Source organism: Dama dama, chromosome 9 (genome assembly GCF_033118175.1).
Source record: "Dama dama isolate Ldn47 chromosome 9, ASM3311817v1, whole genome shotgun sequence".
Taxonomy (NCBI): domain Eukaryota; kingdom Metazoa; phylum Chordata; class Mammalia; order Artiodactyla; family Cervidae; genus Dama; species Dama dama.
The window spans coordinates 95,125,602-95,143,391 of NC_083689.1; the positions used below are offsets into that span (position 1 = coordinate 95,125,602).

General features: G+C 37.4%; 1 protein-coding gene across 12 annotated transcripts in view; it reads right to left on the reverse strand.

Annotated features, from left to right (window-relative positions):
- Positions 1-17,790, reverse strand: part of MCTP1 (multiple C2 and transmembrane domain containing 1) — a 556,529-nt gene that overhangs the window by 200,550 nt on the left and 338,189 nt on the right. For 7 of the 12 annotated variants that reach the window (XR_009694230.1, XM_061152022.1, XM_061152019.1 and 4 more), the window contains 3 exons: positions 14,792-14,869; positions 8,623-8,793; positions 5,959-6,089 (listed from right to left, as the gene is read on the reverse strand). Coding sequence is in view for 11 of the 12 variants with exons in the window: in XM_061152022.1 (XP_061008005.1) it covers positions 5,959-6,089; positions 8,623-8,793; positions 14,792-14,869 (380 nt within the window). In the remaining variant the exon portion in view is untranslated. The remainder of the gene's footprint in view (positions 1-5,958; positions 6,090-8,622; positions 8,794-14,791; positions 14,870-17,790) is intronic. The other 5 variants (XM_061152023.1, XM_061152025.1, XM_061152024.1 and 2 more) reach the window with 1 other exon arrangement.

The window sequence follows — 17,790 nt, forward strand, 5'->3', positions numbered from 1 at the left end:
AATGTCTTGGCCCTGATAACAATGCAGCAAAAAAAGTTAGGAGCAATCCACCAACCAAAAATAAATGGGCACCAAATCGATGCTGCTTTAAAGATAAACAAGCATTTTGCACACTAATAAATAATGCTATAAATCTTGCTATATTGGATTGCAAATAACTCCGACTGAATGAAATTGCTTGACATGGGATTTACTTATTCTGCACGTTCATAAAAACAACTTGTTCTCTGACAGCACTCATTCTTAGCAATTTACCATAGCTGTCAGCAGCCAATTTGTTCAGATTACTGCTCTGCATAAAAGTGTAACAATCATGAGGATTTATTAGCTGATTATCGTAAAGGTGGCAGTCCATCTTGCCTGCCAAAATGCAGGGGATCAGAAAGTTAAATAATTACACGCAGATTAACATTATTTCACCTTCACTTGAAATCTGTAGTTCAGTGACAGGTAAGATTTGTTGTTCAAACTTGCAGTATGGTGCACACCACCCAAGTGGGCTTACTGCCCACCTGGCATTTTATCAAGTGCCTAATGGCTTCAGAACATACTGAATACGAGACCAAAGTGAAAGGGGAATGGACTCTAGAGGCAGGAGTCCTGGAGCTGAATCTCAGATAAGTTGCCTCAAATTCATACTAGCTGAGCAATCGCTAAACCATTTGGCTATACCTCAAAAACAACTCACTTTTTGCACCTGCAAAATTGGTATAATATGAACCACCCTTGTTTTACCCTATATTGAGCTAAAGTACATAATAGTTCCCCTTACAGTGTAAAACATTATTATTGTTGTTGTTATTTTCCATTCATAGTAAGTATAATTTTTGTAAAATTTAACAACCAGATAGCATTAACTCACTAGACATTATGATAAAAAATTATAAATATCTTTGTAAATGGATAGACAGCTTTTTCAAATGCAACCACTCAGTATTTTTCAAGTACATAGATTACTCAGACACTTTGACACTTTAACTCATTAATTCTCCCTTTTGAACTATATACAAATATCTTCTTTAATTATACTGAAACTCTATACTTTCCATGAAGACATGCTGTTCTAACAGGTGTTGCCTTAATACCTGTTGTCAAATTCTATATTTATTTAGAGATGGGAGAGCCATAATTCCCAGCATTCAATCAAGCTCCAGGTGTTTAAAGTTAAATCTAGCAGATACTTCTTAAGCACCTATTATTTGCCACACACTTTTTGAGGTATTGAGGATACCACGATGAACAACACAACTCAAAAACTCCCACCCTCATGAAGCTCACATTCTACTAATGGGAAGTAAATGATAAAATGAGTGAAATGCGTGTATATGTCCAATGGTGATACACCTTGATGCAGAGAACAAAGCAGGATAAAGGAAACGGAACGTCAAGGAAAAGAAATTTCATTTTTACATAGAGTTGGGATGGCTGCCTCACTGGTGTGACATTTGTGCACAGACCTAAAGTAAGTAAAGAAGCTAGACAGGTGGACATGTGGAGATGGAGGGAAAGGTCCTGAGGTGGGAAGATGTCTGGTGTACTTGAGAAGGAGCAAAGAGGATCCTTAAAAATAGTTAATAGACATTAATGGGACAGCGTTACCCTCCACAGCCAACTTTAAATTTATTTGCCAGCTACCAGCCAACTCCCAGAAGTCTCTAACTTCTAAGTGAATAGAGACACATCTTAATTATTCCCACCATACACACACACACATACACAAAGGTAATATGTGACATGCTAGAGGTGCTAACTATAGCTACAATGGCAATTGAATTACAATAAGAATGTATTAAATCAATACATTGTACACCTTCAATTTACATGTTACATGTAAAATATATTTCAGTAAATTAATTAAAAATAATTTAATAGATTTGCATAGAATTACATTACATAGAATGTTGCAACAACTTGAAAAAGAACACAGAACACCATGATGACAGTTTTGCTCCTGTTACTTTAATCTTAGAACTCAAATTTAATTAGAAGGTAAGTCAATTCTCTTCTATTCTAGGATCAAGGAATTCTATTATAATATACACTGTTTCCACTGTTACCACACAACCTTCACATAAACACATGCAAGTCTACTTGCCTTCTACTTTGATCCAGTAATACATTGTTTTTCAGTGGCAGGATGTGTGTAAAGTACAATTTAGTAAGTATAAAGTCAGTTATCAAGAGCTTCTGCTGCTTTCTGGCCATCAACTAGATTGAAAACAATGATATTTGTCATAGTCATTTCCTTTTTCTGCCACAAGCATCTTTGTTATATTAGCAGAGTGTACGATGACTTCCTACTGTCCATCTTTGATCACCCCAGAGTCAACAATAATTCCCTTTACTATGCAAAAGGATTCAAACTGATACTCAAAAGTGGTCCTAAGAGTTCTTGTCTACCTGTGCTCTATTTACTCTAAAAATTCTTGGCTCAAAACGCTTTCATAGGCAATTATATTTGATAGATGACCAAATGTGAATTTCTTTAGTGAAGCTGATGCCAGATAGTGTTAGTTGCTCAGTCATGTCCAACTCTTTTGTGACCCCGTGGACTGTAGCCCACCAGGCTCCTCTGTCCATGGAGTTCTCCAGGCAAGAATCCTGGAGTGGGTTGCCATTCCCTTCTTCAGGGGATCTTCCTAGCAAAAATGTAACTGGAAATAAAAGTCAGTCAGTCAAAATAAATGAGAGTTTTAGAAATCCTTGTAATTCTTTAAAGGTAGTATTTTTACTCACCATCTAAGCCAGTTTTAATCTAACCAAGATACTGGGAAGCAGAGCACACAGTGGTGTCCATCAAACCAATAAGGGTGCTGGAGTAGATCTCCTTGATCCTGCTTGTAAGGTTCTCCTGTGTAATAGCCATGGGCATGAAGAAGTCATCCAACAACACATGCAGAGCCCAAGCCAGAAACTATATGCAAGAAGGTCCGTCTAGTCAAGGCTATGGTTTTTCCAGTAGTCATGTATGGACGTGAGAGTTGGACTATAAAGAAAGCTGAGCGCCAAATAATTGATGCTTTTGAATTGTGGTGTTGGAGAAGACTCTTGAGAGTCCCTTGGACTGCAAGGAGATCCAACCAGTCCATCCTAGAGGAGATCAGTCCTGAGTGTTCATTGGAAGGACTGATGTCGAAGTTGAAACTCCAATACTTTGGCCACCTCATGTGAAGAGCTGACTCTTTTGAAAAGACCCTGATGCTGGGAAAGATTGAGGGCAGGAGGAGAAGGGGGCGACAGAGGATAAGATGGTTGGATGGCATCACGGACTCAATGGACATGAGTTTGAGTAAACTCCGGGAGTTGGTGATGGACAGGGAGGCCCAGCGTGCTGCGGTCCATGGGGTTGCAAAGAGTTGGACATGACTGAGTGACTGAACTGAACTGAAGCACTTCCAACGACTTAAAAAATAAGGGTGGGATACAGTTCCTACTAGATAACTAGTTTATTACAAAAGGATATGGCCCCAGATGGAAGAGATGCACAGGATAAGGCATGTGGTGAGGGGCATGGAGCTTCCAAGCCCTCTCAGGGCACACCAGTCCCCTAGCCCCTGCGAGGACTTGCACATGTTCCCCAACCCAGAAACTCCGAAAACGGATTTCTTGTCTTTTTTCCAAACTTCATGAGAGCTTCTTAGCTCCCTAGCTGTCTAGAGCAATCACTATAATCTTTGGAGCACTATTTATCACTGTTCTCTCAAAATTAGAGACAAACCCAAAGTTTTGTCCCATAGAAACAAGATGAAGTGGGATACATAGCCTACCTCTGCCAAACATTTCTTAAAATAATTATGTCTGCCCTTGAAGAGTCTGTAATATTATCAAATGAGGAAAAGGGAAAGGTCAGTACAAAATGAGCTGAGAGGACTTCCCCGGTGGTACAGTAGATAAGGATCCACCTGCCAATGCAGGGGACACGGGTTTGATCCCTGATCTTGGGAGATTCCACATGCCACGGGGCAGCTAAGCCTGTACACTGCAACTCCTGAAGCCCATGCGCCTGGAGCCTGGGCTCTGTCACAAAAGAATCCGCTGCAATCAGAAGCCATGCACTGTGACAAAAAGGAGCTTCCACTCACGGGAACTAGAGAAAGCCCGCGTGCAGCAATGAAGACCCAGCACAACTAAAAATTTTTAAAAATGGGCTTAGAAATTTTCATAATTTCCGAATTTGGAGATTCCTTTCAAGGAAAGAAGAGTCATTAAAAGGGTGTATGTTATCATGGAAAAAAATGGAAAATAGGATAAGAAGGACTTCATGGAGGGTGGACCCAGAAATACAAGAAGCCAATACATTTTATGATGTATGTCATTATTTTACTAATATAAGAAAATCTGAATATAAAGCAATGAGATTGAGGTAGCAAGTTACACCTGACAGTCATTCTGGTGGTCACCAAATAGAGCTAATGTTGCTAAAAATTATGAAAATGAATGAATTATTCAAGGAATAGCTAGAACAGTATCTACTTGAAATAGCTCATAGCATATCGAGGGAGAAAGAAACAGACATATTCATAATCAAATGTATTCTGTGTATGAACAGATCTTTACTGATACTTAAGCTAGTGGTACAGCCCAAAGAGAATAAGGTACAACATTAAGAAAACCCTGAAAACAGTATTTTACCGGAGGAAAAAAACATGCAGTAAAGGCTTGTCATTTAAAAAGGATTGAAATGCAACATGGCATAAGATTAGTGGTGTTTTTCTCATTCCATTTTCTAAGTAAAATATTAAAGGTTAACTGAAGTTCATCTTTGACCTCTCATTCTGTAATCCTATGAAGAAAACTATTGTTTAAAACATATTTCTTAGAAAGGAAAAAGACAAAAAGATACATATGTTGGGTTGGATTCCTATTTTTTGTTCTCTTAGTGTAAAATCCCCTTTATTATTAGCAGTATGTGTGCATTTCTTCAGCTTGTATATTTAGAGACCTGGAAATGAATAAAGAAGTTTTTAAACTAACAAGTTCTTCTGTACACTGTGCTTTATCTCAGTATTGACAAATTTCAATGTGTTTTGCTATGAAGACACATGTAACTACTGAAAATACAAAAATATAGTTAAGAGTAAGGAAACAATCATATAATTCAAACAGTTTTTCAAAATAAGCTTGTCATGATGCTGAAGCTGAAGCTCCAATACTTTGGTCACCTGATGCGAAGAAGTGACTCTTTGGAAAAGACCCTGATGCTGGGAAAGATTGAGGGCAGAAGGAGAAGGGGGCCACAGAGGATGAGATGGCTGGATGGCATCACCAACTCAACAGATGTGTCTGAGTAAGCTCCGGGAGTTGGTGACGGACAGGGAGGCCTGGCGTGCTGCAGTCCATGGGGTCACAAAGAGTTGGATGTGACTGAGTGACTGAACTGAACTGGACTGTGCAGAGATGTCATGCAAGCCTCAGAATATTCTTTTCTTCACTGCATTATCAGATTAACATGGATCTGCCTCACTTACACACTTCCTTCACTAACACTTGAACTTCTGGGAGATTTGTGAACTCCTAGGAGATTATCAAGATTTTCTACCTTGCAGGGAGCTGGAGGAAACAACACATTTTACGGTCACAATATGCTTTGTGAAAAGCAGTATTATCTCCGATTTCTTTGCACACTGTGAATATGCTCTTTGCTCCTTCTAAGCATTGTACATCAAAGGAGATTCCTCTTTCTCAACTCCTGTAATGTTCATGCACAATGTCCTCAACATCGGGAGGAAATTTCTGGATATCAAATTCAAGTAGCCTGCCCATCAACTGGTCAAAACCGCCACCTACTGGTCAGTCTTTAAAATCTATTTTTCAGTTCACCCAAGCCTTGCTTTCCCATGGTAAGATCCCTTGCTTCGAAACAGTAAAGATCAGTTATAATACTAGACTTAGACTAAATTTTCTTTTTTAAAAACTTCCCCTCTCTAGGGTGAACCAAAAATACCAAATTGCACAAACCTGCCAATAAAGTCGTCCCTTTTCCCAGCGTCTTTGTCCCAGGCAGTGATATCAATGATGCCGCCTCTTTCTTCATAGAGATGAAAATCAAATTGTTCCCTCCACTGAGGATTCAATGTTTTTGGCATAATCTGCAAAAACCAAAATGTCATTACTATCTCATAACATCAGTCTTAAAAAATGCAACCTGAGACATAAATCAAACTTCAGGTACTTCCCAGAAAAGCATGTGAGATTTGAATGAGAGCTTCCAGAAATGATGGAAGTCATTAGATGTCAGCATTTTTTACTGCATATGGTCTGAAAGAAGCCAAAAGGACATGTCCTAAAGGCCAAGAGACACCTTCTCCTCACTGTGAACAACAGATGAGAGATATGAATTATAGAAAAGGCAAAAAGTCTCTAAGTGAAGTAGCTCACTCAGATAATAGCACCTGTTTTACATAACCAGTTAATGCATGAAGATATAACTCAAAGTCTGTGATCTTATAGTAAAGGGAGATGAGGACTTCTAGAGTTCCTTTTATCCCCCCTTACTTCCCTCTCACATAGAATTCGAACTGAATAGTGAAGAAAACAGACAATGAACTTCTGCAGGAGGGGGGAAAAGTAAGTTTTCGGTGGCCAGGCAAACTTTTTCCTTAGAATGACAGCACTGATGTATCATCCCCATTTTATACATGGAGAAACCAAGTCCTGAAGTTTAAGTGAGGGCACAGTCATTAAGTTTTAATAGCTAGACTATAACTCAAGTCTTTGATTAGAGTTTCAGAACTCTTTCCCCAAAGCACTATGCCAAAAATGCTTCTGAATTAATATGAGTGCGCGTGTGTATGTGTGTGTATTATCTCCATGTCGTATATACAAGAAGGATATCTCATGTGCAATTTTGTACCTTCAAGTATTTAGATAGACACCTAGGAATCAATGAATAAAGTGACCCATACTGATGTGTTTTAAAATTTCACTCACCATTGGGCTGGACAATATTCATTCATATTTGTTTCTCTATTCTTTCTTTTTAGCAGGAGGGCCTGTAGTGGCCTTTTCTCTTTTTAATGTATGAGAGACAGATCCTCAGATGTAAAGACTTTGAAAGCAATGAAGTATGTTATGTGCAGAGGTAGTGCAAATGAATCACAATTTTTAAAGTTCATAATCTGAAATTAATCTACAATACATCATGGATAGAAAGAGCAGAGAGAGACACATGTCCATAGCTGGGTTTCATATTTCACATCTAAAGAGCATAACTATAAAAATAAGTCATGTTTTAAGCCTATAAGAACACAGAAATAATGTTAACTGATAAAGGACAAGATAGAAGTGGTCATAGGTATCTATTTTGGGGAATCAGTACTTTCTTTAAAGTGTTATGATTAAGCCCAATGCAGAAAAAAAAAAAAAAAGATGACACTGGATGGATACTATGATAATTCAAATGTTTCATAATTGGGTTCAGATGAACTTCTGCAGTTTTGGGGGGAGTGGACTGTTTTACTTGTTTGGCCCAAAAAAAGCCTAGGCTTTCAGATTTGTTAGGATTGTCTTCTCCATATGATTTCCCATAGGTCAGAGGTGATGTCTTCCCCTTCAGTGTGGACATTCAACAAGGTAACCCATCAGCCTGCTAACAAATCACTCTGTGGTATTTCTAACTACCTACGTTACTGATGAAAGTCCCTGGGCCAAAAGGAGCCTGGGCAGGCTGTTGATAGAAAGTTCACAAAAATTGTGATGTGAAGGTGAAGATAGTCCCAAAGGAGAATGTGATTTTTAATACAAGATGGATGTAATCAATTATCCCAAGCTATCAATGCATACTAGCCGGAGAAGCTGATCATTCAAGGGGTTGTGTTTAGATATAACCCAGATAAATATAACTGTCACATATAGACTACTATGACCTTTACTTATTACTACTTCTGTTAATAATATGATTATTTAATATGCTATTACTAATAATATGTGTTATTACACAATGTGTTTGCTCTTCCCCTTCCTTCAGCTACTACAGTTGATTATTTATTTGGGCAAAGCAATGTTTTAAACCCTTTACATACTTGACATATAGTATTCCATCTTTGCAATAACTTTATTAGGTAGGCATTATTTTCATTCTCATCTCACAGATAAGGAAATGGAAGTCTGGAGAGGCAAAGTAACTTTGCTGTGGTGGCAGCAGAAACTCGATCCTTTGATTTCTGAATAAAATTTTAAAACCTTGCCATCTTCATCAGTGTAAGTCAGTTTGAATAAAAAGGTCCAGAGTCCTGCATGAAGATTTTTACTGCACGTCAAATAAAGCTATTTGTAGTTTGTGTACTAGGATCAGGTATGGCCAACACTCTCTGAGCATGTTATGCTCCAGGCGTTGACTTGGGCTTGCTTCAGCCGTTTTTATTTTCATTTTTTCAAGAGATACTTTCTACTAACATTCTGTGTGATAGATGAAGAAATTGAGACATAGAGAAACAGTTTACCAAAGGTCACATAGCACAAAAAGAAATGCAATACAATTGGTGATCCTGTTTCCTGACATAACTTGTTCAAAAGCAGTTCTGTAAAGCATTACAAAGTGTCCAGTGTTTTCATGTCTCAAAGAGTGTGGCTATTAACCACTGCCTTCCAAGCACTGAGGGGAACACAAAAGAGATAGGTCACCTTGCTCTTGTACTTTTGATGCCCAAGTCGGAACTTCACATAGGGGTCACTCAACCCGTTTGAATCCATCGCCTTAAGGTCTCGCCCTTCAATCAATGTGATGCTGACGATTCCTCTCCAAAGGTGTGACTTTCTGTGTACGTCTGACAGGCGTAAACTTTGAGTCTGAAACTTGTGGCGAAGGAAAACAGAATTAGCTTATTGTGCTTTAAACCAAAACACCACATTTGACATGACCCTTTCCTATAGTTTTTCAAAAATAAAAAAATAGGCAGTTGCAGGTTTTTGAAATTAAAAATAATTAATAGATTATTAATTATTTAACAATTATGTAATTAATAATGATGAAATGGTCATCTCATAAATTTAAGGTGGCTGTGTAAAAGAGGTGTGTGCTCAAAATAAAGTCTAGTTTTTCACCTCAAAATTACATGCAGATGCTTGAAGACTATTGAAGAATATTTGGACATGTGTTTAATATGCTTGTGTTTAAATATGTATAAATATATAAATATAAAAGGCCTCACCCACACTGTGGTATATAATTTTTAATTGGTAGCAGCTTTTTTCTGTCTCAGCTGCTTCAAAATTTTTATTATGAAAAATTGTAATAAACACAGCTAGCAATTGTCAGTAGTGATTTTTTAAAATCTATTTTTTCATCTTACAAATGGATTTTACAGATGTTTTTTAGTTCTAAGGTTAGTTTTAAGTTCTATTCAAACAATTTAAAAGCTTTTTTTATTTCTACAGTATAAGATAACTGAGTTTCAGCTCACTAAAAAGTTAAGGTATCATAGAGCAGAATAAACTCAATATTCCTCCTAAGATGTCTTGCTTATGTCTGAAACTTGTATTACAAAATTTTAAAATTACTTATGTGATTTATATTGGCAGGTATATGTTTCTGGATTTATTTACTACTTTAGCATTTGAACATTTTCTTTAATAATTTTCAATTGCTCAATTCTAAGTCACAATATTCACATCAGTGGACAAATTCAAAAAATTTAAAAATCAGCAAGTCTAAAAATGGCTACATAATCTCTTTGAACTAAACAGCATAGAAAACAAACCAGAAAAAGTAGCTAAAATATTAAAGACCTTTTCAATCTGGATTCAAAACCAGGAAGTATCATAAAAATTGCTATTTTTTTCATGTTGTCAAGCACATTTTCTTCACTTACAGTCATTTCATGAAGAAATTCAATGTTTCTCCCAACCTCAAAGTACTCCACTAAATTATGGATTATCTCTACTTTTGGCTTAATTCCTTCTACATTAAAGTTATAGTTTATTTTGTATAATTTCCCTCCCACTGTGAATTTTTACTTTTTCCCTGTGCCGTAGCATGCCATAGCCATTTTTATTTATCATCAGAAGTCATGCATTTTAGGATGCTTAATAGGAAAATGAAAACTACATTCTTCAAAAGATAATACTTTTAATTTTGAACATTTCCATGGAAATCTTTCTAAATCACATTGTATATTTCCCTATCCTGGTGACCAGTAAAGTCTGAACAACTCTGCTTGGTGGCTCTGCCTTATTAATATTAACATACATCCCTCACCTCCACGAGCCCAGGAACAATGTCACCTGTGTTCTGAAGAGAAACCGAGGTTACATGGAGCACCCGTACCTTCCACAGGACTCCATACCCCACTTCAGTGAGGTCCCTCTGCCCCCATCTGATTTATCCATTGGGTTTCCTCATCGATTTTGTTTGAACCAAGGATTTCTCAGATTAAAATAACTGTTCAGAATTCACGCCACCAAATAATCTTCAAGTTTTCTTTTATTCTAAGATTTCATGCTACTTATTTTATATAATGCAGGAATCAGTTTCAGCGTCTGTCTATTTCTCTATCTATTTATGCTGCTACTGAGACCACAGCAGACTCTAGAGAATCAAGTTGTCAACTCAGGGAATGAAATTTTTGTTAAGGAGTATTAGTAGCAAAGAAGGAAACAAACTTTTGACAGGTAAGAAGAAACAATGATTTGAGCAAAGACCAAGTGGTTAAAAACTATTTATTTATATAGAGCTTTAGAATTTGAAAGTGCATATATATATATACACACACATTATATAATATGGTTTCCACTAGGAGTCTATGAAGCAGAAAGGCAAGTACTACTATTTTCGCTTTACTGAAGAGGGATTTGAGGCTCAGAGTGGTCGGCCTAATAAATGATGAACATGTGACTAGAGCCGGTATTTCTGACCTTTATTCCTGAGCTTCTTCCAATATTTGTCTTTAGGGCAGAGACTCTCCCCAAGATTTAAAAGTAATCATGATTTAAACATATTGTTACTAAATGGTGCTCTCCAGTAAAGGTGAGTCCATTACATTTGGAACAACATTCAGGTCTACACTTTCAACTTCTCTGCCATATGAGCACATGTATTCATACTTACAATGGTCCAGCTTGCAGATGGATATACTCAGGACATTTCCCACACACTCTAGTAGCACAAATCATACGCAGCAATCGTCAAATAATAGCCGGGTACAATCCAGGTTACAAAGCAACTCTGGTTAGCAATGCTAAATTAGGTTCTTAAATGGTACTATGTCTGAAACACTTGCTTGCATGCTCCTCCTCCCCATTTTTTCACATGAGAACAAGAATCTTTTAAGATGAGAAGGAATGCTTTCCGTAGAATTCATCATGCTTTCACAGAAACAGAATGAACTTCATGGAGGCTTTACCTAGTGCCACTAGTTATTAGCAAATGTGCTTCTACAACCTGGAGGAACATTCCCAAAATGACTTGAGAAGCTAAGGGGCAGAGGAGGGAGACAATTTCTTAACAAAAACAGAGCTAATGAAAGTGCAAATTAAAGTGACCTGTGTAAAAAGTTAAAAGAAAAACAAAGTGGGGAGGTCTAAAGACATACTAACCTAATATCATTTTTAAAGTGATTTTTTTCAATATGTATTTTATTAAATGGTTATTTTCTAAATAGAGACTTTGTAATTTAGCTGTGATTTGACTAACTGCCTGGTCATAAAGGGGCTTCCCTCATAGCTCAGTCTGTAAAGAGTCTGCCTGCAATGCAGGAGACCCGGGTTCGATTCCTGGATCAGGAAGATTTCCTGGAGCAGGAAATGGCAACCCATTCCAGTATCCTTGCCTGGAGATTCCCATGGACAAAGGAGCCTGGCGGGCTACAGTCCACAGGGGTGCAAGAGGTGGGCATAACTAAGCAGCTATGTACACATAGTCATAAAACAGGTAAATATTTACCCTATATTTGAATAATAGGAACTTGAAATAAAATTACAAGGTGAAGAGGGAAGATGTAAACTTAGGCTTTGTTGTTGTTCAGTCACTCCGTCATGTCTGACTCTTTGCGACCCCACAGACTGCAGCACACCAGGCTTCCCTGTTCCTTCACCATCTCCCGGAGCTTGCTCAAACTCAGGTCCATTGAGTCGGTGATGCCATCCAACCATCTCATCCTCTGTCATCCCCTTCTCCTCCTGCTTTCAATCTTTCCCAGCAACAGGGTCTTTTTCAATGAGTCAGCTTTTTTCATCAGATGGTCAAAGTATCAGAGCTTTAGCATTAGTCCTTCCAAAGAGTATTCAGTATTGATTTCCTTTAGGATTGACTGGTTTGATCTCTTTGCAGTCCAAGGGACTCTCACGAGTCTTCTCAAATACCACAGTTCAAAAGCATCAATTCTTTGGCACTCAGCCTTCTTTATGGTCCAACTTTCACATGCATACATGACTACTGGGAAAACCACGGCTTTGACTATATAGAACTTTGTTGGCATGTATTAAAATGCCTCTGCTTTTTATTTTTTTTTTATTTTTATTTTTTTGTGATTTATTTATTTATTTATTTATTTTTTCTTTATTAGTTGGAGGCTAATTACTTCACAACATTTCAGTGGGTTTTGTCATACATTGACATGAATCAGCCATGGAGTTACATGTATTCCCCATCCTTGCCTCTGCTTTTTAATACACTGTCTAGGTTTGTCATTGCTTTTTTTCCAAAGAGTAAGTGTCTTTAAATTTCATTGCTGCAGTAACCATCTGTAGTGATTTTGGAGCCGAAGAAAATAATGTTTGTCACTGTTTCCATTATTTCTGCATCTATTTGTCATAAAGTGATGGGACTGGATGTCATGATCTTATTTTTCGAATGTTGAGCTTTATGCCAGCTTTTTCACTCTCCTCTTTCACTTTCATCAAGAGGCTCTTTAGTTCCTCTTCACTTTCTACCATAAAGGTGGTGTCATCTGCTTATCTGAGGTTATTGATATTTCTCCTGGCAATCTTGATTCCAGCTTGTGCTTCATCCAGCATGGCATTTCTCATGATATACTCTGAATATAAGTGAAATAAGCAGGGTGACAATATATAGCCTTGGCATACTCCTTTCCCAATACCAAACCAGTCCGTTGTTCTGTGTCTGGTTCTAACTGTTGCTTCTTGACCTGCATACAGGTTTCTCAGGAGGCAGGTAAGGTGATCTGGTATTCCCACCTCTTTAAGAATTTAAACTTAGGCTACTAGTAGGAAAAGAGACAAGGGCTTAGCACAAATGTCTACTTGCATCTTCCTAGCAATTTCTGACTATGTGACTTGGGCACGTTCCTCCCTCTCTGGACCTCAGTTTTCTTACCTATGGATCCTAGACTATACACTAGACCCTGATGGACTAAGAGCACCACTCTCTGTGTGTCTGATGGGGTGGTCAGGGGGCTGTGTTGGGGGCCTGAATGTTAAAAAGTACATTCCATAAACAAAGATTTTATCCACTCAAGATAGTTGTTACTTTTGTTGACTTTTTACATCAAAGTTTCAGGGGAACTTTGTTCATTGGGGAACAAGTGGAAAGCTACAACTAAAACAAGCAAATTTTAAAAAGCAGTAGCTTTAATACTCTCTGTGATAGCTTCTGAATCATTTGCTTCTCTGTTTTAAGCTTCCTTCTTCTGTACAGCAAAGTTCTCCAAGTGTGGTCCACAGACCAATGGCATCAGTGCCACCCAGGACCTTGTTAGAAACTCAGATCCTTTAGTCCCATCCCAGAACAATGGAACCATCAGCTCTGGGGGTGGGGCCCACTGCTCTGGTTTAACCAGTCCTCACTGGAGGGGGTTCTGATGCCCACTCAAGTGTGAGAACAGCCCCCTCCCATTTTAAAGTTCTAAGGTACATGTGCACTGGGATTCTCCTATGTTCTAACAACTACTGTTAAGTACTATAATTGCAGACATCCATTCTCTGACATGGATGCTATATATACTAATTAAAGTCCTTCTTTAGTCCTGCTTCTAAATTTACCAATTAGGAAAGCACATTGGTCTGGATATTTGGAGCATTTAAAGAGAAAAGTAGGAAGCCACTGAAAAATTATGTGGTTCATTTATTATTTCCTTTGCTAATAATTTTTCTAATAGGATATATCTAAATAATACATATTAACTGAGTGACTGATAAGCAGTCAACCAAAAATTACTCATTGAGCACCTAAAGGACAAGGAATGTTAAATACATCTAAGAAACCGCTCAGCAAAATCAACATATTACAGTGCGTACTTAGTCATCTAAGATAATGTTTTCAACTACATCCTTATTGAAATAGGACTCTATTAGAGGAGGGAAAGCAAAAGGGAAGGAAGAATAAAAAGGAAAATCAACCCAGCTTCGAAGCAAAGAACCAATTCTGTAAAAGGAAGAAGCACTTGTTGAACCTTGAAAGCAGTAATGCCCAAGTGTTCGTGGGCAGTTTGCTGAAATCGCCAGGCCTGATCCTCCTGGATGGGATTCAGTTCTTTTGGGCAGCACTTCATGTGATTCTCCTGTGCAGTGAAGTTGCACATTCTTTAAGGAATATCCATCCAAGTTCATATTTAATAAAGAATATCAAGATACCAGGTGACAATGTAAATTTCAAAATCTGAAGTAATTAGTCAATGACATGTAAGCAAGATTTTAGAATTAGTGAGCTGGCATTTAAACAGAATATTAGTTTATGTACATTATGCCTTGAAAATGAATTCAAGATTTCAATCCCTTTTCATACACATAAAAGATGTTAGGATAGGGGATGGTTTTCAGAAGAGTAAGTCAGCCATGAGAGTTCACAGCTCATGCAAGCTCTGAAGAGAAAAAAAAAAAACCAACTGGTTGAACTTACTTGTGCATTTTGGTAATGAGCACTCTGAAGCTCTGATCTGCAGAAGCCCAGGACAGGAAGAGCAGGCCTGCCGCATGTCTGGATGGAAATGAACGATCAGAGCCATAGGGGAAATCTTTGGGCAACTCTCAACACCTCATGTCAATCAGAGTTTAGCATCACTCCAGCAAAAACTTATTGGAAAGAAATATGTATTTGCATCTCAAGTCACTGTCAGAAAATGTCTCCTAGCACAATGAAGACAAATGCCAGGGCAACGGTAGTTTCCAGCCACCATTTTCTTTAGTCACATAACACTGTAATGGTCAAGCAAATAAAGGACAGATTATACGGTGATAGATCCTGCTTGAGTGGTTTCAGGGTTTTGTTAACAGGTATAGCAGAGAAAAGAAGTCGAGCGGAAGAAGTCATAGAAAAAATAATTTCCCCAAGTCTGTTGCCTTCAAAGTTTTGGAGGCTGTTTCCAATGTCAAAATGGTGATAAAGTTCCAGGAGAATAAATGTTGCATGGACAGGCAATAACTATGATCATAGTACCTGCATCCCATGTGTGAATCTCTTTTAACATTTAAAGAGATATTTCTAAAGTAACAGAAATTTTGCCCCCTGTAACACTTATCTTTGCTGTCTTTGCTACTAAAAAAAACAAACCCGAAGTTCCCTTCACTACCAAGACCAAGACCAACAAGAGGTGGATAAAAAAGATAAAGCTGAACAAGAACAAATGGAAAGAAATTATCATGGCGGAGCTAAAAGTTTCTATTATAAGAATTCTACAGCAGCTGGAAAGTATTATGATAAGAGTCATCAGCTTTACTAATATCAACAAGGAAGACTGAATTAGGTTAGTTCACACAAAGAAATCAAGATGTATTGAGCAGCTGTTAAGTGCTGGAGTTTTCACAATCTAGTGTTTTTCATGCCAAGTATTTTTAAGATATAGAAACTGAGGTACAGAGAAGATAAATACCCTACCTAATGCCAAATGACTAAAGATTGGCAAAGCAGCAATTTTAATTTGGAATTGCTGATAATTAATTTTTTATTTTTCCTACTACAGCTCAATTTTTGGACAGAGTCTTATAAGTTCAACTCAAAAATGTGTTTAATTTTTATAGGATTTGTTGAAACACTTTGACTTATATTTAGATGAAATACATCCTTGGGTATAGGTTATTAAGAAGGGCTAATCAAGGGCTTAAAGAAAGAAAAAAATTTCAAGAGGTGATAACTCTAGCATATGTTGTTAAGCAAAAGCAGTTGAGAGTTAGCCGCACTCCATCACAAATTATAGTCTCATTAAAAAGGTGGTGAAGTTGTAGAGTTTTGTATATAAATTAAGAATATCTCTAAATTCCAATTTTCATGAATAAAGTTGACTAATTCTGTTCCTTAAAAAATTGGATCACTAATAATAAATTCCTATTATTCTAGATCCTGATTAAATCAGAGAACCAAACCAAAAAAGTCTATTTAGACTTAACATGTGGCTAAAGGGACACTCAGTCGTACCAATCTTCCCCCTGTTGTGTGCAAATAATCCTTGGCTTTTGTTATCATGGATTTTTTTTAAACCTGTGTGAAATCTAATCCTTCTAAATGAGACCCAGATACTATGAAACTGGAGTGAAAGACATAGCCTGTGTCTTTACAATGGTTGTGTGTTCAGACAGCCCTTGCCTCTATTTTCAGCACAGAGGTGCACATGCCTTTATTTAATCAAATGATCCACAAGACACTACAAAGAAGAGATAATGACAGCCTGGAATGACTGTTTTGTGCTGCAAAGCTTGGAGCGTGGAGCAATTATGAGCTCACCCCAGGCACAGGCATTTTCTATCTTTCCCTTTTCCTGCTGAGTTTATTCCAGTGAATTGCACCTGGATGATGAAGTCCAACAAGTAGATTTGTTCTACGGTCCATCCACCCTCTCAAAGGAGGATTGCCTTTACAGGAAACCCTCCCAGCGCTTTGTCCAGCCTGGTCTGAAGTGTCTCATCTAATAATAAAGCTTCGATCCCTTTTTTTCTTAGAAGATGATTCACTGGTGCTATAATCCTTAGAGAGATTCTTCAGGTTTTTATCCGTAAACTTTCTTTCCTATGTCTATTGCTTCTTGATTCAATTTATGTTGTCAGGAAGGTATTTCTGTTTACTTCAGATGTTTTAACTACCCTTTCTAAACTTAACTGTGGCCAAAAAAAAAAAAAAAAAAAAAAAAAGATCTTAAGCTTTTCCTGTATTTGCTCAAAATATCTACAAATAGAAAAGCATCATGTAAGTTGTAACCTTGTAGGTTTGCTAAAGTAATCTGTAAATATCCATCAGTGGTATGGGAAAGAAATAATGAGTCTTGTATTTGATTTAGAGAGACATTTTTTTGAGGTTTTTAACTAAAAGTTCGTTTTTTCCCTAAGGGCCTTATTGTCATACCTATTGGTAGAAATAATACTTGAACTTTTCCTGGGTATGTCATATATTGAGATGTTCAGGATGTAAGCACTTTTGCACAGGATCACATTCGTGTTTTACAAAGCAAATGCCTCAATACCTCTTCTCCTTGGTCTGCAGGGTCTTCCTTCAACCAAATTTTTGTTTGACCCTACCATAAAGTAGCACTCTGACTAACTCTGAATTGTTCTGTATTCTATGCACTTTTTTCTACTCATTTCATATTATGATCCATTTCTCCATTTTTTATATGAGGCATCTTGGCATAGCCCAGCCTTCTCCATTTAAACAATATTAAAATCTCTCTTTAATTCACTGTAATGCTCTCATAAGAAGGATTGTTCAATTAGCTCTCAGTCATCAGAATCTAAATGTCTAATCAGTGGAAATAACTGGAAAGAAACTTAAATGTACTAAATATTTGAAAGAACTGCACTGAATTACCATCCTTTAATGGGAAGTTAAATGTCTTTAATGAAATCCTGACTTAGAGCAATCCAATTGGTTTCACATATTTTTATTCCTTTCATGAGAAACTTGGTAATTGC